This window comes from Leptodactylus fuscus, chromosome 1 (genome assembly GCF_031893055.1).
Source record: "Leptodactylus fuscus isolate aLepFus1 chromosome 1, aLepFus1.hap2, whole genome shotgun sequence".
NCBI lineage: Eukaryota > Metazoa > Chordata > Amphibia > Anura > Leptodactylidae > Leptodactylus > Leptodactylus fuscus.
In genome coordinates, this window is record NC_134265.1 from 24,777,593 (window position 1) to 24,802,755 (window position 25,163).

At 44.7% G+C, this 25,163-nt stretch overlaps 1 protein-coding gene across 3 annotated transcripts in view; it reads left to right on the forward strand.

The window, feature by feature from the left end:
- Nucleotides 1-25,163, forward strand: part of NEDD4L (NEDD4 like E3 ubiquitin protein ligase) — a 217,193-nt gene that overhangs the window by 59,089 nt on the left and 132,941 nt on the right. For all 3 annotated transcript variants that reach the window (XM_075268361.1, XM_075268377.1, XM_075268368.1), the window contains exon 2: nucleotides 8,321-8,394. In XM_075268361.1, coding sequence (XP_075124462.1) covers nucleotides 8,321-8,394 — 74 coding nt within the window. The remainder of the gene's footprint in view (nucleotides 1-8,320; nucleotides 8,395-25,163) is intronic.

A 25,163-nucleotide genomic window follows, 5' to 3' on the forward strand; every position in this document is an offset into this window, starting at 1 on the left:
TTCCACCCCTCTCTTTTCCACCCCTCTCTTTTCCACCCCTCTCTTTTCCACCCCTCTCTTTTCCACCCATCTCCTCCCAGACTGCAGCTGCATCCCCTCTCTTCTCCACCCCTCTCTTTTCCATCCCTCTCCTCCCAGACTGCAGCTGCATCCCCTCTCTTCTCCACCCCTCTCTTTTCCATCTCTCTCCTCCCAGACTGCAGCTGCATCCCCTCTCTTCTCCACCCCTCTCTTTTCCATCCCTCTCCTCCCAGACTGCAGCTGCATCCCCTCTCTTCTCCACCCCTCTCTTTTCCATCCCTCTCTTCTCCATCCCTCTCCTCCCAGACTGCAGCTGCATCCCCTCTCTTTTCCATCCCTCTCTTTTCCATCCCTCTCTTTTCCATCCCTCTCTTTTCCATCCCTCTCTTTTCCATCCCTCTCTTTTCCATCCCTCTCTTTTCCATCCCTCTCTTCTCCATCCCTCTCTTCTCCATCCCTCTCCTCCCAGACTGCAGCTGCATCCCCTCTCTTTTCCATCCCTCTCTTTTCCATCCCTCTCTTTTCCATCCCTCTCTTCTCCATCCCTCTCCTCCCAGACTGTGGCTACATCCCTCCCCTAGTCTTCATCTCTTTCTTCTCTGGTGTTCTAGTTAGACCTCCTGCCTATGGCCATATTTGTACTCAGAAACCTGTGCCATGTAACTGCTGCATTTCCCAGACCACATGCGGCTTGGCTGATCTAGGCTCATGGGGCATCATGCTGCTTTCTCCATCATCCTGCAGTGTTATTAAAGGGAGTTTCTGGCCCTAAAAGCATTTCTAATACTGATGACCTGATCATATCTCTGCCTCGGAGGCCGCGATTCACAAGGGGAAAACACCATTTGATTCGGTTGACCCTAACCTATCTATCTGGGTCTGCTGAGACTCCCTATAAAGATGCGTCCTCCTAAACTTCCCTGTGGGAGCGTTACATTTGCGGCTGACCGACTTGTGGCCATATTGAGGATGATGATTCATCTTAGTGATCTGATGACATAACAGGGATCTCGTACAGGATAGAAGCTGCAGGCTATCGCTAGTACTCGGAGGACGGTGATGTCATGTCTATTCCGGCTCTGCTGGTGGATTTCTTGGGATGCGGGAATAGGATTGAGCTGTTAATGAATGACTCAGGACTGGTCACATGACCTCATCCGCTACTTGTATACCAGCGTCTTCGAGACTGAATCATGAAACCAGGTCACAAGACATGTCAAGGAAATTAAACATGACTGCACCGCCGCGTGGCCTGTTATTTTGGGATTTCCAGTCAATAATCTATTAATACTGCAATTAGAACACGGAAGAGATTGAAATAAGGGATTTCCTGCCGCTCGCTATACGGCGAGCTGGATCCAGTCTGCCCAAGTGCCAAGGCACATATATATATATATATATACACTAGAGGGAGGACCCGGCTTCGCACGGGTATATTACAATTTATGTTTGTGTAGTGGCCCCATAAGAATTGTCCAATTTTACACTGATGTATTTTGTATGTGGTTTGTGTGTATGTCCATAAGTGTCATGTGATTATGTGTATCTCATTTTGGATGTCAGTGAAAAACCTGTGATCAGTTGTTATGGATACCTGGAGTAAAGCTGTATCTAATCCTTCCCTGTGTAGTACTGTGTTTAGATGCAAGTATCCAATCCTTGTTGGTGTGGTACTGTGTGCAGATGCACATATCTAATCCTCCCCGTGTGGTATTGTGTGAAGAGGCGCGTATCTAATCCTCCAGTAAGTAAAACTGTGTGCAGACGCGCGTATCTAATGACTCTGGCGTGTGGTACTGTGTGCAGATGCGCATATCTAATCCTCCCCCATGTGGAACTGTGTGCTGAGACGTGTATCTAATTCTCTGGCATGTGGTACTGTATGCAGAGGCCTGTATCTAATCCTCCCGTGTGGTACTGTGTTCAGATGCACGTATCTAATCCTCCCCTGTGTGGTATTGTGTGAAGAGGCGCGTATCTAATCCTCCCCCGTGTGATACTGTGTGCTGAGACGCATATCTAATTCTCTGGCTTGTGGTACTGTGTGCAGAGGCATGTATCTAATCCTCCAAAGTGTGATACTGTGTGCACACACGTATCTAATCCTCCCCTGTGTGGTACTGTGTGAAGAGTCGCGTATCTAATCCTACTGCATGTGGTACTGTGTGCAGACGCGTGTATCTAATTCTATGGCGTGTACAACTGTGTGCAGACGCGCATATCTAATCCTCTGGAGTGTGGAACTGTGTGTAGACGTGTGTATCTAATCCTACGGCATGTGGTATGCTGTGCAGACGTGTGTATCTAATCCTATGGCGTGTACAACTGTGTGCAGACGCGCGTATCTAATCCTCCCCATGTGGTATTGTGTGTAGACGTGTGTATCTAATCCTACGGCATGTGGTACTGTGTGCAGACGCGTGTATCTAATCCTATGGCGTGTACAACTGTGTGAAGACATGTGTATCTAATCCTCCCCGTGTGGTATTGTGTGAAGAGGTGCGTATCTAATCCTACAGTGTGTGGAACTGTGTGTAGAAGCATGTATCCAATCCCCCGGCATGTGGTACTGTGTGCAGACGTGCGTATATAATCCTATGGCATGTGGTACTGTGTGTAGACGCGTGTATCTAATCCTCCCCCATGTGGTACTGTGTGCTGAGACGTGTATCTAATTCTCTGGCTTGTGGTACTGTGTGCAGAGGCATGTATCTAATCCTCCAAAGTGTGGTACTGTGTGCGCACACACATATCTAATCCTCCCCTGTGTGGTATTGTGTGAAGAGGCGCGTATCTAATCCTTCGGCGTGTGGAACTGTGTGTAGACGCGCGTATCTAATCCTACTGCATGTGGTACTGTGAGAAAACGCGTGTATCTAATCCTATGGCGTGTACAACTGTGTGAAGACGCGTGTATCTAATCCTCCCCTGTGTGGTATTGTGTGAAGACGCGTGTATCTAATCCTATGGCGTGTACAACTGTGTGCAGACGCGTGTATCTAATCCTAAGGCATGTGGTACTCTGTGCAGATGCATGTATCTAATCCTATGGCGTGTACAAATGTGTGCAGACGCGCGTATCTAATCCTCTGGAGTGTGGAACTGTGTGTAGACGCCTGTATCTAATCCTTCGGTATGTGGAACCGTGTGCAGATATACATATCAAATCCTTCAGTGTGTGGAACTGTGTGCAGAAGTGCGTATTTAATTCTCTGGTTTGTGGGACTGTGTGCAGACCCGTGTATCTAATCCTCTGGTGTGTGATACTGTGTGCTGATCTGTGTATCTAATCCTCTGATGCGTGTATCTCAGTTTGGATATCAGTGTTGTATTGTGCATGTGGAGTGACCGTGTGTATTGCAGTTGGAATATGAGTGAAAGTCTTGCAGGTTTGTATTGGCTAAGGGGGGGGGGCACTGTGTTTGAAATGCTGTATCTCAGCAACGGTACGTCCGAGCGAGTTGGAGTCTCGTCTTAAACCTTCCCGGATATCTGAAGTATCTCTGTACCAAATTTGGTGAAGATCGGTCCAGTCGTTTGGTTCGCATTAGAGCACAGACAGACAGACAGACAGACAGAAATTCATTTTTATAATATAGGGATATATATATATATATATATATATATATATATATATATATATATATATATATATATATATATATATATATATATATATATATATATATATATATTAGAGGGATGACCCGGCTTCGCACGGATATATTACATGTTATGTTTGTGTAGTGGCCTCATAAGAATTGTCCAATTTTGGACTGGTGTATTTTGTATGTGGTTTGTGTGTATGTCCATAAGCGTCATGTGATTTATGTGTCTCTCATTTTGAATGTCAGTGAAAAACCTGTGATCAGTTGTTATGGATACCTGGAGTAAAGCTGTATCTAATCCTTCCCCATGCAGTACTGTGTTTAGACGCAAGTATCTAATCCTTGTTGGTGTGGTACTGTGTACAGATGTGTGTATCTAATCCTCCCCCGTGTGGCATTGTGTGAAGAGGCACGTATCTAATCCTCCGGTAAATGAAACTGTGTGCAGACGTGCATATCTAATCTTACAGCATGTGGTACTATGTGCAGACGCGTGTATCTAATCCTCTGGCGTGTGGTACTGTGTGCAGACAGGTGTATCTAATCCCTGGCGTGAGGTACTGTGTGCAGATGCGTGTATCTAATCCTCCCCCGTGTGGTACTGTGTGCTGAGATGCGTATCTAATTATCTGGCATGTGGTACTGTATTCAGACGCATGTATCTAATCCTCCCCTGTGTGGTATTGTGTGAAGAGGCGCGTATCTAATCCTACAGCATGTGGTACTGTGTGCAGATGTGTGTATCTAATCTTATGGCGTGTATAACTGTGTGCAGACGTGCGTATCTAATCCTCTGGAGTGTGGAACTGTATGTAGATGCGTGTATCTAATCCTACGGCATGTGGTACTCTGTGCAGACGTGTGTATCTAATCCTATGGCGTGTACAACTGTGTGAAGACACGTGTATCTAATCCTCCCCTGTGTGGTATTGTGTGAAGAGGTGCGTATCTAATCCTATGGCGTGTGGAACAGTGTGTAGATGCGCGTATCCAATCCCCCGGCATGTGGTACTGTGTGTAGACGCACGTATCTAATCTTCCCCCGTGTGATACTGTGTGCGGAAACGCGTATCTAATTCTCTGGCTTGTGGTACTGTGTCCAGAGGCATGTATCTAATCTTCCAAAGTGTGGTACTGTGTGCGCACACATGTATCTAATCCTCCTTTGTGTGGTATTGTGTGAAGAGGCACATATCTAATCCTTTGGTGTGTGGAACTATGTGTAGACGCGTGTATCTAATCCTATGGCATGTGGTACTGTGTGTAGACGCGCGTATCTAATCCTCCCCCGTGTGATACTGTGTGCTGAGACGCGTATCTAATTCTCTGGCTTGTGGTACTGTGTGCAGAGGCATGCATCTAATCCTCCAAACTGTGGTACTGTGTTCACACACGCGTATCTAATCCTCCCCTGTGTGGTATTGTGTGAAGAGGCGCGTATCTAATCCTTCCGCTTGTGGAACTATGTGTAGACGCGCGTATCTAATCCTACTGCATGTGGTACTGTGTGCAGACGCGTGTATCTAATCCTATGGCGTGTGGAACTGTGTGTAGATGCGCGTATCTAATCCTACGGCAAGTGGTACTGTGTGCAGACACGCGTATCTAATCCTACGGCATGTGTTACTGTGTGCAGATGCTTGTATCTAATCCTATGGCGTGTTCAACGGTGTGAAGACACGTGTATCTAATCCTCCTCTGTGTGGTATTGTGTGAAGAGGCGCGTATCTAATCCTCCCCGTGTGGTACTGTGTGCAGACGCGCGTATCTAATCCTCCCCCGTGTGGTACTGTGTGCAGACGCACGTATCTAATCCTCCCCCGTGTGATACTGTGTGCGGAGACGCATATCTAATTCTCTGGCTTGTGGTACTGTGTGCGCACACACGTATCTAATCCTCCTTTGTGTGGTATTGTGTGAAGAGGCACATATCTAATCCTTCGGCGTGTGGAACTATGTGTAGACGCGTGTATCTAATCCTACTGCATGTGGTACTGTGTGCAGACATGTGTATCTAATCCTATGGTGTGTACAACTGTGTGCAGATGCGCGTATCTAATCCTCTGGAGTGTGGAACTGTGTGTAGACTCCTGTATCTAATCCTTTGGCATGTGAAACCGTGTGCAGATGCACGTATCAAATCCTTCAGTGTATGGAACTGTGTGCAGAAGTGCGTATTTAATCCTCTGGTTTGTGGGACTGTGTGCAGACGTGTGTATCTAATCCTCTGGCGTGTGATACTGTGTGCTGACCTGTGTATCTAATCCTCTAATGCGTGTATCTCAGTTTGGATATCAGTGTTGTATTGTGCATGTGGAGTGACCGTGTGTATTGCAGTTGGAATATGAGTGAAAGTCTTGCAGGTTTGTATTGGCTAAGGGGGGGGGGGGGGCACTGTGTTTGGAATGCTGTATCTCAGCAACGGTACGTCCGAGCGAGTTGGAGTCTTGTCTTAAACCTTCCCGGATACCTGAAGTATCTCTGTACCAAATTTGGTGAAGATCGGTCCAGTCGTTTGGTTCGCATTAGAGCACAGACAGACAGACAGAAATTCATTTTTATAATATAGGGAGATATATATTTGTTTGTTTATTTAGAATTTTCACCTGTGGCTTTGCGTTGCAATCCGTTTAATTTTTATATGGAAAATAACAAATTCCGAAATAAGGATTTATCTCCCAATTTTTTTTTACGGGCTTCTGTCTCGCGGTGCATTATGGGTACGATAAATTGGCCCCTGCAATACTATAATAAACCGTAATAATTGCTATTAATATTTTATAGCCTGCGCCCTGATGCGTTTTTGTAGAAGAACCGGAACTTTTTACCGCAGAAACTATTTCATCGCTTCCTTGACTTTGTGTTTGTGCAAAACAAAGTTTTTATCGTCGTTTGTTTTAATAAGTGATCGTAACGATTTTACAGTCCATTAGCCGCCTAGCAACGCAGGTATGGCCGCCTGCCATGGAAGATGTGAGGCTGCAATAATCTGATACTGATTGTGGTGGGGACGATACCAAGCCGTTGTGCGAAGCGCCCTTCGTGGGAAGCTGAGCAGGTGTATAAAGTATTAGGGTCACGTGGAGTGGTATGGCCCAAGGTGGTAGAGCATGGTTGGACCATGAACCGGTATATCCTACCTTTATTAGGATTGGAAGTATGGGTGACCCAATATGAAGCTCCATCGGGGGGGGCTTGGGGGTAAATACAGAAAGTTGCCCAGCCTTCGGGTATATTCACATGGAGGAAATACTAGGACCTACTGTATTGTCGTCAGAACGGGACAGACACCCCTGTACATGAAGCCTGTATGTATCAATCATCCCATTATTAGACGTAGTGTGTATTTACCAGTAACCCGCATTACTTGTCTTGGACCGTGAAGGGTTAATGGTACCATCCCCGGTGGTCCAGGGCAGTGAGAAGGTCCTTGAACACATCTTTGATCTAGGGCAATGAAGGTGTTCCTGATAATCCCTTTACAACCCTAGTCCACAAGGGATGTTAACAGCCGTTCCCTGGTCATCAAGAGCAGTGAATAATATTCCTATAGGGTTATTGCAGTGAAGGGGTTAATGTATCATCCTTGGTGGTCTGTGGGTGTGTAAATAACATGGGAATTAAGTCTTCCATTGTGTGTGACGTGCTCTAGCGCCACCCTTTGAAAGATACCTCCCTGTAGATCAATGCCTGGTTTTCTAGAAGCCTAATGACATGACCTGGGATTAAAGTCAAAGCAGAAAGTCTCCCCAAAAGGGACTGAAGCCCACCCGTGGACAGCTGTTTGGGGTTATAGCCCCTCATCAGTGTGTGTGTATATACTGTATACCCATCACTGAGGTTTCTGATTTTCTTCCTAGTGTCAGTTTTATCTATCCCAATGGTATGTTTACCTGTCCATCACAATGGCGTGATTCACTAGTCTACGGCTGTGACTCCATCACCAGGACTCGGGTCCCGGCGCTATGAAACGGTTTATGACTCTCCTAGACAGTCATAACAGATATAAATCGGCGCGGTGGCGCCTGCTGTGCAGTGACCGCCTTTAAAAATAAATAATAAATCTGATATTTAGGTAAAAGCTTCAACATTTTCTAATAAAATGTTCTGTAACTTTTTAATATCTTTTTGTGATGTCCATAAATGAGAAGACTCCTGGTTACATTCAGAGGCAGTCAGCCTGTACACAGCTAGTCCTGCTGGCGGTCTAGACAATGCTCTGTGAGCTCAACAGCCTGGACTTCAGACTAGCAGAGAGATTTGCGCCGTTGCTGCTGATGTTTGGAGCTCACAGAGCATTGTCTAGGCTGGGTACATAGCTAGTCCTACTCAGCTGATACATTGTATCCAGTCTAGACAATGCTCTGTGAGCTCAACAGCCTGGACTTCGGACTGATACATTGTAGCAAACTAGCAGAGAGATTTGCTCCGTTCCTGCTGATGTTTGGAGCTCACAGAGCTGTCCTGAGTCTTCTCAATCACTGACAGCAAGCTCAATCTTGAACGTTGCGAGGAATTGGAACACACAGTGGATTAGAAAGTTGTAGAATGTTCCGATTCTCCTTGGATTAAGCTTTATTTCGATATCCCAGAGAAGCCCTTTAAGTGCCATTTCATAGGTCTCTCATTGCTTGTATAAATGCGAACTTTCTTGTTACTGTATCTAACCTCCTGCTTTTTCTATTCCTTAGGAGGAATCTCGTATCCTCAGAGTAAAGATTGTATCTGGAATAGACTTGGCAAAGAAGGACATCTTCGGAGCTAGGTAATGAGAACCCATTGTCCTATAGTTACATGTGCCGTGAGGTTGTTCCGTGGTCGGGGTAAAATGACCTTATTGTTTCCCTATGGAATAAACCATTCTAACGTGGTGCTGCAGCGCCTCCGCAGGGAAAGTTAAGTATTACACGGTGTCCATTCCTTTAAGCAGCACAGGACAGAACCTTGATCACTGGGGTCCAATAAACTGGAATATGGCTGTGCAGGGTTATGGAGTTTAAAGGGGTTTTCCAGAACTTGATGACCTATACAGTACTTGGGACAGGTCATTGGTTAAAGATTGGCAAGCTACAACCTTCAAGCCCCCCGGCCGAGCAGCTGATCCAATAGGCTATAATAGTGAATCAGACACTTTAAAGAGCTGATCTACAGGGGTCCTAGCTGTTGACTTTTAAAGGGGTTGTCCCATGAGCTCAGCAGCTTGATTGTGGGTGGAACTGGTGTCGGCTGGTGCTCCAATTCACTTCAATAGGAAGGACGGAGCTAGCCATTTGCTGTATTTCAGAAATCTCCAGAGCTCCCATTAAAGGGATTGGGCGTGCCGACCACCACCAGTCCTACCACGATCAGCCTGACTGTGCACAGGTTGAATGTGGAGTGGGGCAAATGTCCTACAGGCTATCCTTTAAGGATATTCAATGTATGACCTATCCTAAAGATGGGACATCAGTTTAAGAGTCTCGCCTTACCCTTTAGGGGCCCCCTTTGTAAACCAGGGCCTGTCCCCATTGACCAGCACCTTTCTGGTCTTCCAAAGTCCCTACCAAGGAAGGTGACGTTTCAGCTTATTAGAACTGTATATGTATATCTCTCTTTCCTACCGTTTTATGTCTACAGCCCCCATGCAGACTAATGTATCGCCATGTATCGGGCTACAATTAACCCTGTGTAGTCTGATCATTCAGTCCTATGCACTTTTGGTTTTATGGTACAATCGATACAATTGTTGCAAAAGTATTCACGCCCTATAATGCTAAAAGTGCATTAGCCGTTGAGGAATCGATAGTATATATCTGTTGCCTTGCAGAATGCACTGACCTATCGCTTTGTTTTCTTGGTGTAATCTTATGTAGCGGCTATTTTTGTCTCCTGCGGTATACGGTTCATGTTAATGCTGAGATTGGATTTTTCTTCTGTTCTTTCCTTTTCATTGCATCGGGCCGGCTATTTCACGTCAAGCATAAAATCAGTAATTGTATAGAGCCGGCGGAGGAGCCTTGTGGGTGATGTGGCGATAATACAGCCGTCCACTTTACCGTACCCCGATGTCTTATAATCAGCAGAATAGATGGCCGCACGCACAGGCGGCGCCGGCCTTCCCGCAGGCTCTTAGGGCAGGCTGATGGAAGCGTGCGGCCTCCATTGTATGGAATAAAATGGCACATAAAAGACTCCTTCCTTTTCTGTTATTTCTTGCTTTTGGAGAATACAAGGTCTCTATGTGATGTGAAATGTGGAATATGAATGTAATGGCCCCGGGCCAGTAATGTCTGCTGTGTGCTAATGACGGGGTAATGGCCTCACAATGAGATTTGCCGCAGAGCCGTGTTTGCGACTTATTTACTTGTGTGCGTAGTAAAGTAATCCTCATGAATAGTTAATAAATCCTCCATAACACGCGCTCTATATTAATCATGTCTCGGTTTATAATGTAAATAAAGGCATTCGTCTATGGCATCACCGCAGCGAGAGGAGGGACTGCTCTGGTTCATGGAGGGGTTATGAGGCCACGGGGTCTGCAGCTGGTTACATCCCGGGATTAGGAGCATACGGTATTACTTACAGCATAGCTGTCGTTTCAAGTTGTAACCTATTTGTGTGTGAACTCCATATCTGGTCATTATAGGCCTTCTATTCTGCATTGTTTAGCAGTTTTCCCCTCTACCGCCCACCTACTGTATGTAGTTTGCAGTTCTCCCTGAGCTGAAGGATGGAAGCTAGCCGCCATATCCTGCACACTGCCACGTTATATGTGTACATAAGAAGGAACTACATATCTGACCATTATAGGCCTTCTATTCTGCATTGTTTAGCGGTTTTCCCCTTTGCTGCCCATCTATGTAGTTTGCGGTTCTCCCTGAGCTGATGGGTGGAAACTAGCCGCCATATACTACACACTTGTAAGGTTGTGTGTGTACATAAGAAGGAATTTCATATCTGACCATTATAGGCCTTCTATTCTGCATTGTTTAGCGGTTTTCACCTCTGCCGCCCATCTGTGTAGTTTGTGGTTCTCCCTGAGCTGATGGGTGGAAGCTAGCCGCCATATACTGCCACGTTACATGTGTACATAAGAAGGAATTTCATATCTGGCCATTATAGGCCTTCTATTCTGCATTGTTTAGCAGTTTTCCCCTCTACCGCCCACCTATATAGTTTGTGGTTCTCCCTGAGCTGATGGATGGAAGCTAGCCGCCATATACTGCACACTGTCTCATAAAGAAGTGGCCCAAAGGATGCGCCACCACTTCAAAAATCGGGCAGGATCCACCTGCACCTGAGTTATGAAGACGAGCGTTCAACATACACTGAAAAAATATACCTTACATTACAGTGTGTAAGAAATCCCCATTGTATAGTACTTACATATAGCGCTATTATATGGTTCTCCTGTGCAGACGGTACTAGTGTAATAGTACTGTACAATGCCTTATAATACCGCTATACTAATAATATTAAGATAAGCTTTGAGCGCACCCTTGTGTGTGACGACAGTTGCACATCCCTAAGATCAGCCCTTCAGTATTATTTTAATATTGGGATTTGTAGGCGTTAATATTTATTATTACAGGATTCTGAGCTCAAATCTCCCAGCGCTCTCTACATAGTTTTATATGGGGTACAATACCAAAAAACGACTTAGAAAATCAACATCTTCCCCCTCCGAGAATGGAGGATCGTTGTATCTGTTTACAGGCTTCCGACCAGTTCCTTGAAGTAACCAGCAGTATTATGAATGCTGCTCCGGACTATAATACAGCCTCGGGACAAGATAAGTAATGTAATGTTTTCACCTAGTGACTCGGCTTATGGGTTGATCATATCTAAGAGTTCATCCTAAATCACAGTTACTCCGAATATATTAGATTACTTATTTTTGGAGTGGTTTCAAGTATGTCAAGCCAAGGGTCACCAGACGAGAGAAGCCGGAGGGATGAAGAAATTCAGCCGGCATCAAAACCACTCCAGTAGATGGAAGTCCTTTATAGTTTCATATTATTTTCAGCCATTAGATTAATCCCTTTTGGGATCGCTGAGTGACCGCCTATATAGCTGCCTTCCACCTAGCATAGGTTATAGCATGACATCATCAGGTATGGCTATGTATGATGTCATCAATGCTTAGGGGGTTTCCCTTAATCTGCCAGCAACGTGCTCAACTAAATGAGAATTTAGAATTGTCGCAAGTGTTCTGACATAAGTGATCACCAAGCGGTATCATAAGATCAAGTGCAATATGATGATTTAATGTGATTGGTCCTTCTGTTTGGACACGCCCCTGAGGAGCAAGTCACTGGGTCTGCCATGTAATTCATGTAGATATGTCAGGTTAGGAGTCTTAGTTTTTACCCCGTTGCAATGAATAGGGCAACAATGGGCAATTATTTATTGCATTCATCTAATAGACAGCAGTTTGCGTACTTACCCCCTCCTTCTCTGCTCTTATTCTGATCTGAGCACCTGGTTGTGCGTTGGTTATTGTTACGGTCCACCCTAAGGACATATTGTATACATTGCCCTGATTCTAGATGGAATTAGGACCTGATACAGGTCATATCATGGCGTAAAATGGTTATATAATCTAGCCTGGTATATTTAGGGGTCTGATATTAATATAGGGGTATAAAATAGCTTTCCATATATGAATAGTACAAGATATTATGAGAAACTTTGTGATATATCTTATTAAAGAAATCTGCTTCCTTCTCCACGTATTAAGCCAAGTTATTTTTTTTTTACATAGAAGTCTATGGAGAAGGGAGGAGATGAGGCTGTGCAGTGGTAGACACTGTCTTGAAGGTTCAGAAGTGTCAGAGCTCCTTCAGTCCTTCAGTTGTTTGTGTGTCCTTTCCTTCATCTTCTTTCTCCCTGCTCCATAGACTCCTATGTAAAAAGTAACACAGCTTTATAAGTGGGGAAAAAAAGCATTTTTCTTTATTAAGATATATTACAAAGTTTATTATATTTGCCCATACTATTCCTTTACAGAGAGTTGTTTTATGATTTGAAGGTCCACTTTAAAGGGATTCTCTTTTTACTGGTTGACACGTAGGAATAGCCTTAAGAAAGGCTATTATTCTCCTACCTTTAGATGTTTTCTCTACCCCGCCGTTCAATTAAAATCCCTGTATGTAAATGAGTTCTCTTGCAGCACTGGGGGCGGGCCCCAGTGCTCAAACAGCACTGGGGGTGTCCCCGATGCTGCAAGAGAACTCTCCAGCACCGCCCCCATCTTCTTCAGGAACGGGGTCTTCACGTGTCTTCTTCCGGGGGTTGGCTTCAAACTTCTAAGCCTAGGGCAAAGCCGACTGCGCATGCCCGCCGGCTACAAGAAAATGGCTGCTTACACAGTATTGTATCACGTGACTGGAACCAGGGCCCGATCCTCAGTTTGCCGTGCTCCCTCCTGATTTCTCAGGTATTACCTGCGCAATGGGGGCTATCTCACGTGACCCGGGAATCAGTTAGTCAGGTAGGGTTATCTCCCCGGACTACCCCTTTAAGAAGCATTTGTCTTTGCAGCAGGTCTCTGGCTTAAGGTACCTGCACATATGACTAGTGTTAGCATCCTACAGCTAAAACCTCAAATGCTTTTGCGGTTTATTGCCGCAATTCCCTGTATTTTCTATAAAACCCTGTGTCATCCTGCCACGCGGTTACCATGGCACATCTACTATGTCTTAATATAGCCTCTGCATCTCTAAACCAGACATTGCTCGGGCCCTGGGAGTAATTTTCTATGGCTGCCCCTGCAGTCTTGCTGTGTATGCTTATTGGAGTCCTATAGGTTTGGGGGCGCTGATGTGATCATTGTGTTACGTGAGCCCAGCCAGACTTGTCGCCGTGTCCTCTGTGATTGTAGCAGATGCTCAGCCGGGATACAGCAGATACAATCAAGGGAAATTTGGATCGCACAGTCGGGGCCTCGAGGCGCATAAACAAACACAAGTTCCTCCAGCTGCCGCTTCAGCGGAGACTGCGAGACATCACATAAACTCTTGCTGTACGATCTGCAGGTGTTATAGCGGCTACTATCTAGCAGAGCTGAGTTTGTCTTTTGACACGACCAGTGGTCATCTCGTGACTTATTATATGTGGTTTTACATAAACTATCCACCTTGAATAACGTAAGACCCCTACCCGTAAGTGGCGTTGTGTACCACCTAAGCTAACCCAAAACTGGTGATCGAGAGAGGAACATATAATTGTTGTATGGGGCCCTGGTGCAAAAGTTCAGCTTTGGCCCCCATATGCAATGTCTCCTTACTTCCATTTGTACATTTTATTAGCATCTACATTTCCTTTTTCTTCTCTATCTGGCCCAGACCACCATGAAGACTTGTACACACAATCTTCCCATCTTGCCCATCCCCGATCTGAAATCTTGCCCCCCTTATGTGCTGCGGTTTCCCACCAGAATCCTCCCATGACTATATGTCACTGACCAACTGCTATTATGCTAGGATTAATTAAAGGGATCCGATCATTGGGTACCTTTTTTTTCTGACTAACACGTAGGAATAGCCTTAAGAAAGGCTATTCTTCTCCTACCTTTAGATGTCTTCTCCGCGCCGCCGTTCGGTAAAAATTCGGGTTTCCTTCGGTATGTGAATGAGTTCTCTCGCAGCACTGGGGGCGGTCCTCAGCACTCAAACAGCATTGGGGGGCGTCCCCAATGCTGCAAGAGAGATCTCCAGCGACGCCTCAATCTTTTTCTGGAACGGCCTCTCCCTGTGTCGTCTTCTGTTCTGGGTGTCAATCTTCTAGGCCTCAGGCCTTGGACAGAGCCGACTGCATGCCCACAGCCACAGGAAATTGCCTGCTTACTGTGTAGCCGGCCATTTTCTTGTGGCTAGGGGCATGCGCAGTTGGCTCTGCCTGAGGCCTGAAAGCAGAACCGACTGCTCATGCCTAGGAGATTGAAACCCAGGACGGAAGAAGATGCAGGGAGAGGCCATTCCAGAACAAGATGGAGGTGTCGCTGGAGAGTTCTCTTGCAGCATTGCCCCTCCCCTTCCCCCCCCCAGTGCTGCGAGAGAACTCATTTGCACACCGAGGAAAACCGGGATTTCTACCGAACGGTGACGTGGAGAAGACATCTAAAGGTAGGAGAAGAATAGTCTTTCTTAAGGCTATTCCTACGTGTTAGTCAGAAAAAAAGGGTATCCATTTATAGGATCCCTTTAAACATATTATTTCTTTCCTTTCTGACAGTGGAAGGCTGTGTATCATTTCAGTGCACTAAAGGACAGGAGGAATATATTTACACCAAAGAAAGTCAGAAAGTGGAGCAAAGTAGTTTATCCTGCTGTGGTGAGATTGACCTGTGGGCCCCCCTTTAGCTTCTGGGCCTAGTGGCAGTAGCAATCCCTTTGACCCCTGTCGTTCCACCAGTGTCTACATACCAACACAGTCTAGTCCTGTCACGCTTGGTGTTGATCGTTTTAGACTTTGTAGGGCCATCCCTCTATTGACAAGTGGAAAGATGATGCCCAGTTGTATATTGCCAGTAGAAATAAAAGAACAGAATTCTGACGAATTTACAAAATTTTAAGGGAATTCTTAGTGTAGCAGACATGTCATGAGACATACAAGTCGTCTTTAAGGTGGAGCTCCCACTTGGGTCACCTGTTCTTTTGAGGCTCGAGTATGATCATGATCGGATCCTGATCAGCGATCAAGCAAATTTCACGATCAGGATCGGCTGGAAAATGATCGAAAATCAGATTTAAAAACGATCCTGAAATCCCAAGATCGGCTCAACCCTAGGCTCGAGCTATCTAGCCATTGTGGTTACTTGGATGTCATGGTGCATTAGTTGACCTAATACAGAGACCTTCTGGCCTAGTAGAACTGATCCAGAGGATGTCGTCACCTATGGGTACATGAACGCTACTCTTATGGACCAATTGTTGATCCAGAGGATGTGCAGAGCCATGGAGCCCAACATCCAATCTTGAGAATGAAGGGGCTACTTTACAGCTGTATATTCTTCACCGTTTGACCCTTGCTCAGCGTACCTTTGACCTCTCGATTCTGCAAGAGTGTTGGATATCTTCACGTGCCTGGGAGTACCCTTGAGCTGAGAACTTTTTAGCGGTCCCCTTGTTATTGGTGTTGCCCCTTCACTCTTAAGGTTGATGGGGGTTCCGGAGGTTGGACCTCATTGTTCATAAGGTGCTGCATACTCTTATCTGACGCCAGGGCCCTAGCCAGCAAGGTGGCGGCGTAGTCTTCACATCCAGGCCCTAGTACTTGACGGGCCCTTCTACCACATAAGAAGGTTCCGGCATTCTATATGGTACATGGGGGCCCCTGTTTTGGATTTTGCATTCCTAGAGTTGCAGTCATTGTGCAAATGGACCTAATAACCCCAGTGTGCACGTAGCCCTACAATAACAAGTCCGTATCGGGCCGTTGCGATAAGTTCTCGCTTCAAACCAGTAAGTTATCTTTATTTGCAGCCATAAACTACACACCAGTGGGAACCATCTCCTACATATAATAGCAGACAGTAGCGCCGGCCTCTTTCCTATAAAGCTATTGTCTCTTGTTTCTGCTGCGGTTTATGCGTTTTTCGCATACCCCTGTGTCGGGTGAAGCGTCGCATCGACTGGATGAGTCATTTTAGTCTTATTTACTGAGAGACTGGTCTAAAGGGAAGATTCGGCAGATTAGACATTTTTAATAGGTCAAGGATAAAAACAAATATTTTGTGCTACGATCTAAGATCTCCAAGCCGGGGTTATAAAAGTTAATGTGCAACAATATCCAGAATGAAAATGGATGTTTTTCATTGTGTAACCCCTTATTCACCGGAAATGCGTCTTTTCATGGCAGTCGTCAAGTAGTAGCCTTATAGTCTGTAGATTTCGTATGGCACTTTAGTGTAAGCCCCGCGTGGTGTCCTGGGCTGCCATGGAGCTGGTGACCACTAAGATGGGAGGAAGCTCGGCCTCCTGACCTTGTGACTTGAGGACTCCCCCTTCTATCAAGACTCCTTCACGGATAAGTGACACATTGCAGTCACCCTGAGAACCTCGAAAGGACTCTAACACTCTATGTACGCTGCTTGTAATGGTATATGGCCACCTTCAGCATGTCCTAACAGTCAGGTGACCATTCGAAAAGCTGACCGCTATCCCTCCGACTTCTCCAATACACATACATGTCCATTTTGGTGTGTCTTTATGGTGAGGCTACCTGAAAAGATCCCAGAGTATAATAATTCATGGGTGGTGAATAACAAAATTTCAGGCTCTGTAGAGTCCATTGGGGGACATAATACTGTGTGGAGGCCGTTATGGAACTTTATACTGTGAGGAGGGGCCACTATTGGGCATAATACTGAGTGCAGGGGCCACTATGGGACATTATACTGTGTGCAGGGGCCACTATGGTACATTATAGTGTGTGGAGGGGTCACTATGGGGCATAATACTGTGTGCAGGGACCACTATGGGGCATTATACTGTGTGCATGGGCCACTATGGGGCATAATACTGTGTGCACGGACCACTATGGGGCATAATACTGTGTGCAGGGACCACTATGGGACATTATACTGTGTGCAGGGGCCACTATGGTGCATTATACTGTGTGCAGGGACCACTATTGGGCATAATACTGAGTGCAGGGGCCACTATTGGGCATAATACTGAGTGCAGGGGCCACTATGGGACATTATACTGTGTGCAGGGGCCACTATGGGACATTATACTGTATGGAGGGGCCACTATGGGACATAATACTGTGTGCAGGGGCCACTATGGGACATAATACTGTGTGCAGGGGCCACTATGGGGCATAATACTGTGTGCAGGGGCCACTATGGGACATTATACAGTGGACAAGGGCCACTATGAGAAATATACTGTGTGAAGAGTCCGCCATGGGACATTATACTGTGTGGAGGAGCCAATATGTGATATTTGAGAGTGTGTAAGTGGGGTGTTCTACCGTATGGGGGCCAGGAAAATGGGCACTATGCTGTGTGGGGCCAAGTCAAACGTTTGCTATGCGTCTCAGTCTTCACTAGTTACGTCCCTAGCTGGAAGTCATGTCCTGTTAAAGGCACCCCCTAAATATCTACTATTGGTGATGTGCTGAAGGCTCCCCCTGCTGGTCAGTGTTCAGTGTGTAGGTGAGTGCTGTCTACGTCTGATCTGTACAGTAGGTATATATTGAGTCCTGCTTCCATTACTAAGCACAAATTGTCAGAAGGGTTCACAAAACCCCCACTGCTCCAGGTGACTTATTCCGGTAGACGTCACCGCTGCACATGACCGCTGACGTCAATCCACGGCTTCAGGAAAGGCCACGGGATGGCACGCATGACTTATACATAGGACATCCCAATTCCTTTCCTTGGGCCACGGTGGGAGATACCAGAGCACCTGGGACAGGAGAATATGGTTTATCCTGGACAACCCCTTTAAATGATGCCTTAGGTTGCTCCCAGAATGACTTAGAACTCGACCGTCTTTAAGAAAACCAGTGTGTCCTGGGTTCGTTTCACAATTTTTGGCGTTCCAACCGGTTGAGTAGTGACCCCCATAGACGATAAACCTGCTTAGCTCTTAATTGGCGTAAAAACGAAATCATGACCTTGTTATAGAACAAGGAGTAGATGTGATGAGACTGCGGCGCAGGTGCGAGGGGGCTCATCCGTGCCTCGTACCTTATGCTTATTTTTTTACTCTGCAGACATGCAGAGACCCTGAGCCCTCGGCAGACATGACTATTCGCTTACACCGCTGATTTCAGTTTTCACTTTGCCTTTCTGTTACCAAATTGAAGCGTGATGGTACAACGCCCGACATCCACTTCTTGATTAGACAAGAGAATCCGTCACGTACGAGCAATCGCCTCTTCGTGACTGACGCCTTTCATCTGATTCATGAAACCTGAAAAAAATAAGGCAATGCTGCAGATTTTCAGCATCGAATAAGTCAGCGCAGACGAATGAGCGCGCCGCTGATCTGCGCGACTACAAAAAGAAACTGGATTTACACTATGGATTGTATCTTGCTGTGTGTTTAAGGCAAAATCCACATATAGGTCCCTGCCCCCTATGATATGCACTATACAATGTTCTCGGTACTCGGTGAAGTAGTAACAGGGCTCACCTGAATGCCACGGACTCGCCAACCAGCTGATCGGCAGGGTGCCCACGTATCTGACTCCCTCCAACCAATCACTTATTGATGTCCAGAGAAACCCCTTTAAGCCTTGCTATTTTTTCGCCTGTCTTTAGAAAAATATTGTGCACGTAATTTGCAGATTTGATGCTCAGTCTGAACATGAGACTTTTCTGACATCTGTCACACATCCATTGATAAATATACCGTATACAGCCATTATAGATGACCTTTCATGTCCTCTGGCCCCGAGGGTGGTATATACCACTAGAAAGCTGACTCTATTCCGGTGTGCACCCGGGTGCCAGAGATATTGATGCTGTAAGTTTTATCACTGATATCCCTTCACTGTCAGGTGGGCGGGGCTTACAGCATAGCGTCATCCCTGGCCGGTAAGGAACGCCCCGCTGACAGTACAAGTCTATTGAAGAGAACCGTCAGACTAATGGCGACGATATCACCGGCACCCACACGCATACTGGAAAAACCGACAGCGCTGAATTCAGTGCGCTGTCAGCCTTCTAGCGGTATATAATACCGCCAATATACGAGAGGTTCTCTTTAATACCTGCTGCCCTTGACACAGTGCATGAGACTACCACTAGGGGGAGCTTAGTGTACTTGGATTTTTATGGCTATCATTGAATGGAAGCTGCAAAAAAAATCTGTTTGCAGGAAAATACCTGCCCTGCGGCAGTGGTGCGGGCCTCCCCCATGGTAGGTACACTATGGCTTATGTCTAATGGGATTTACAGAGCATGCATTCATATATCCTAATAGTGAATTCTCAGTTGATAGTTATAAAGAGTGTCTCTTGCTCTGGTGGTCCTGTCCTGTATTACTCAGAATGTGTAATACCCAGTTTCTCCTGCGGAGGCAGTGTAGGGAGATTGAGTACTTACTGTCCTTTTCTCTGCAGATTACAGGGACATGGCGATTAGAGCTATACAGACTCTGAACCAGCAAGGGGTGCTGAAATGTATGCTAATAATGCCAAAAGCAGCTCTGGATGTAAATACACATAAAATAAGTAAAATAATTCATGCAGGGAACATATTTATATTTTATGTTTTAATCATAGGCTCCAGCTTTTAGCTCTCACATACTACATGTTATCCCTTTGATAAACAGACCTGACTATCTTTGGTGGCTTAACCCTTGCGTCTGCCCTACACCACTGCACATTTTAGTGTTTGTCCACTAGATGGCAGTGTATCCTACAAATAACTTGAGAAAAACTTAAGGCCATAATTTTTTCACGTATTCTGATTTATTTTGGCTGCATGATATATGTCTGATCTAAGCTCAGCCCATCTCTTGTCTAGACCTTGGACAACCCATGGATATGATTGCCGTCAATGAACATTCAGCTGCTCCAGAGTCGTCTCCAAATGGGGGTACCCTCTAATTTGGGGTGCATATAACAGAACTGTTTCTCTGGTGGGGTCCAGTATAACCCTGCCTAGGACTGCAACCAACTCGGGCCACATACAATTCCCATATATACTAATTTTAACCCCTTCTAAGATAGCTATATATATAGTTTCCAGCATTGAAATCTGTCACCAATGTATTTTATTCACCCATCTTTGGCGACCACTTTGACAGCTCCCATAGAGGTCACTCAGGTTTTCCACATCCCGTAATAACAGCCACAATCTTGGTGTCAGACAAGTAGAATGATTTATAATTTTTCCACCACTAGGGGGCAGTGTGGTGCTGTGGACTGGCTACCTGGCCAAGTGTAGCGCCATCACATTGTGCACAAGCAGTGCTGTTAGAGACTGTCAGTGCCCCTGATAACAAATGTACCTGAATGAGGGAGACGGTAGCGGTCGTTCATCCCCCATATACTTTGTATACACCAATATACTGAGTGTAATATAGCCATGACCATAGACCCAGCAGGTTACACTCCATACTGCCTAGTCATTGCTGATCCAACAATCATGGATCTGTAATAAGCCACTGCTCCTACTCACACTTGGTTGTCTGTGACGTCCACCATCTAATGTTTATAACCACCCTAACCATATACAGCCTTAAAGGCAGACACCTCATTAATGATTTTGATACTGAAAGTCCTGAATAGACTCGCAATGGGTAATTTACAGTGTTTCCAATCACTATTTTTGCTCCCATGTGTCCCACTTGGAGCTTTTGGTGTTGGACTGTGGATAAAATTGTGCTCCTTCCCCCTCTGGCAGCTGAGCGTATTGTCCCTTCTAACTTCGCATCTGGAAGGGTCTTATTAGCTATAGTGCCAGGTTTCTGCAGATGCGCTGCTCCTTGGGGGTGGGTCTTGGACAGAATCAGTCTCCTCCCTCCTCTGGCAGCTGACAATATAGTCCCTTCTTGTTTTGATTCTAGAATGGATTTTCTCGGCTTCTTGTTTTGATTCTAGAATGGATTTTCTCGGCTATATTGCCATGTTTCTGCAGAGGCTCTGCTCCTTGGGAGTGTGATCTGGACCGAATCAGTCTCCTCCCCCTTCTGGCAGCTGACAGTGTAGTCACTCCATAGATCTAGCTTTTTTATGCAGTTCAGTCCATTAGTATCCAGAGAGTTACAGATGTGGTTGCGGTTGTTTAGACCGTGGGCCAAAAAAAAGTTATGGCTTAAGGGTGATAACAAGGAGTTTCCTTATGGATGGGGGAGGGGGTTGTCTGCTCAGTGCTCAGTCCCTTCTTCCCTATTATTCAAAGTGGAAAGTGGCTCATAAAGAATAGCCCCCCTCACTGGCACATCTATGTATGATGTCCGGCTGCCAGCTAGTATTCTATTTCTCCTGCAGCACCTGCGCTGATCGCTGGGGGTCTCTGAATTCCAACCCCGAGTGATCATGTGATCGCTTGCTTTACTTCAGTCCAACACATGCACTTGAATACATCTCTCCTGTTTTATGTTTCTTCTCTTGTTTCCAAAGTTCTTAGAAGTCAATGTTAGAACTTCTCGGAAGGCCGGTCTGTACCCTGCGGTATAATTACTTATTATTGTGCTGTGAAATTCATCATGGCTCCCTTTCCTTTGGAAACTCATAAGTTACTGTGTCTCCTTGACATTTACCTGGCTTCATGGTTAACTTCGTTACTTCCAGTGCACGGGCAGCGCCATGCTGTATCCCAACTCTTCTGTATACATAAAGAGCAACAACACCCAGCACAAAATATTAAAGGGGTGCTCCAAAAAATATAAAATGAAGTCATACCTGTGTAGTCCAGGTCCTCTGTTCCGGAATCGGGGCTCCCATTCCATTCTGTGCCTGCTGGGCTGGTTTAGTGATGACGAGATGGCTCTGATCAGTCTGTCTAAGTCTATACAGCAAAGCCGAACGGTAAGCAACACAGAACAGGAAGTTTAAAGGGATTCTACCATTAAAACATTTTTTATTTTTTTTTATTTTTTTGTGGATAAGACCTCGGAATAGCCTTTAGAAAGGCTATTCGTCTCTTACCTTTAGATGTGGTCTCTGCTGCGCCGTTCCTTAGAAATACCGTTTTTTACCAGTATGCAAATGAGTTATCCCGCAGCGATAGGGCCGAGCGCTCAAACAACGATGAGGGCGTCCCCACCGCTTTCAGAGAAGTGTCTCCAAGCGACGCCTCCTTTTTCGTCCACCGTGTCATCTTCAATGTCTTCCAGCGCAGGCTTGTAACTTCTAGCAGAGCAGACTGCACAGGCACACAGGTCACGAGAAAATGGACGCTAATAATACTGTGCAAGCGGCCATTTTCCCGTGATCTGTGCGCCTGCGCAGTCTGCTCTGCTAGAAGTTGCGAGCCTGCGCCGGAAGAAGACATTGAAGACATTGAAGATGACGCAGCGCTTGGAGGCGCTTCTCTGGCAGCGGTGGGGACGCCCTCATCATTGTTTGAGCGCTGGGGCCCGCCCCCATCGCGGCAAGAGAACTCATTTGCATACCGGTAAAAACCAGTATTTCTGAGGAATGGCGCGGTGGGGACCACGTCTAAAGGTAAGAGACAAATAGCCTTTCCAAAGGCTATTCCGACGTCTTAGCCACAAAAAAAATTTATTAACATTGGCGTTCTGTACACTAGTCCTAATCCAATCCCCCATTGGCGCTAACTGTTACTGTAATATTAAGAGCCTCCGGCCTGTTAATAATTCACGCGCACACAGTTTTACTCCTCTCTGGCCACAACTATTCCCATTTACATCGCTTTTCTAGTATTACTTTACTATTATATTATTGTAAATATATAGATTCACATTCTTATCGATCATACGATGGTAAATTCCCTTTAAGAGTTCCCCAGAATATGAGTAAACTTCATGAAGAGGACAAGACTTGAGTTTATTTACAAGTATGAGTTTATTTTGGGCTAGTGGATGTGGTCGGAGAACCCAGCGAGTGTTTATTTCCTCTTGAGAGATTTACCCTTCAAATACACTTCTACCTAAAATCATTTGCCGGCCCGCAGCCGAGCCGAGCAGCAGGAGCCCAGGATCCAATTGTAGAGTTGGCTTCAGAGGTGGCATTTATCAGCAAGTGTTTGCGAGTAGAAAGAGTCGTACGGTTTGATCTCACCTGATGCCGACCGAGCCAAGTGATTTCCAAATACACAATTTCTTTCTGCCTCCTGCACAGTGAAGGGGTCAGACAGAGCTGACATTCTGTGATCTAAATTCTCCTCTTAACACGTCTGAAATGTAGCAGCGCTGTGTATGACGTCTGCTGGCTAGAAGTCACAAGTTCACCAGAACAAGTACCGTAGACTCTATATAACAAGGAAATATCACTCAATATCATGGCCGAAATATTTATGGACAGAGGAACGATATTATAGTAGTTATATTCTTGTACATAGGGGCAGTATTATAGTAGTTATATTCTTGTACATAGGAGCAGTATTATAGTAGTTATATTCTTGTACATAGGGGCAGTATTATAGTAGTTATATTCTTGTACATAGGAGCAGTATTATAGTAGTTATATTCTTGTACATAGGGGCAGTATTATAGTAGTTATATTCTTGTACATAGGAGCAGTATTATAGTAGTTATATTCTTGAACATAGTAGTATTATAGTAGTTATATCCTTGTATATAGGAGTAGTATTATAGTAGTTATGTTCTTGTACATAGGAGCAGTATTATAGTAGTTATATTCTTGTACATAGGGGCAGTATTATAGTAGTTATATTCTTGTACATAGGGGCAGTATTATAGTAGTTATATTCTTGTACATAGGGGCAGTATTATAGTAGTTATATTCTTGTACATAGGAGCAGTATTATAGTAGTTATATTCTTGAACATAGTAGTATTATAGTAGTTATATCCTTGTATATAGGAGTAGTATTATAGTAGTTATGTTCTTGTACATAGGAGCAGTATTATAGTAGTTATATTCTTGTACATAGGGGCAGTATTATAGTAGTTATATTCTTGTACATAGGGGCAGTATTATAGTAGTTATATTCTTGTACATAGGGGCAGTATTATAGTAGTTATATTCTTGTACATAGGAGCAGTATTATAGTAGTTATATTCTTGAACATAGTAGTATTATAGTAGTTATATCCTTGTATATAGGAGTAGTATTATAGTAGTTATGTTCTTGTACATAGGAGCAGTATTATAGTAGTTATATTCTTGTACATAGGGGCAGTATTATAGTAGTTATATTCTTGTACATAGGAGGCAGTATTATAGTAGTTATATTCTTGTATATAGGAGCAGTATTATAGTAGTTATATTCTTGTACATAGGAGGTAGTATTATAGTAGTTATATTCTTGTACATAGGGGCAGTATTATAGTAGTTATATTCTTGTACATAGGGGCAGTATTATAGTAGTTATATTCTTGTACATAGGAGCAGTATTATAGTAGTTATATTCTTGAACATAGTAGTATTATAGTAGTTATATCCTTGTATATAGGAGTAGTATTATAGTAGTTATGTTCTTGTACATAGGAGCAGTATTATAGTAGTTATATTCTTGTACATAGGGGCAGTATTATAGTAGTTATATTCTTGTACATAGGGGCAGTATTATAGTAGTTATATTCTTGTACATAGGAGCAGTATTATAGTAGTTATATTCTTGAACATAGTAGTATTATAGTAGTTATATCCTTGTATATAGGAGTAGTATTATAGTAGTTATGTTCTTGTACATAGGAGCAGTATTATAGTAGTTATATTCTTGTACATAGGGGCAGTATTATAGTAGTTATATTCTTGTACATAGGAGGCAGTATTATAGTAGTTATATTCTTGTATATAGGAGCAGTATTATAGTAGTTATATTCTTGTACATAGAAGGTAGTATTATAGTAGTTTTATTCATGTACATAGGGGCAGTATTATAGTAGTTATATTCTTGTACATAGGAGGTAGTATTATAGTAGTTATATTCTTGTACATAG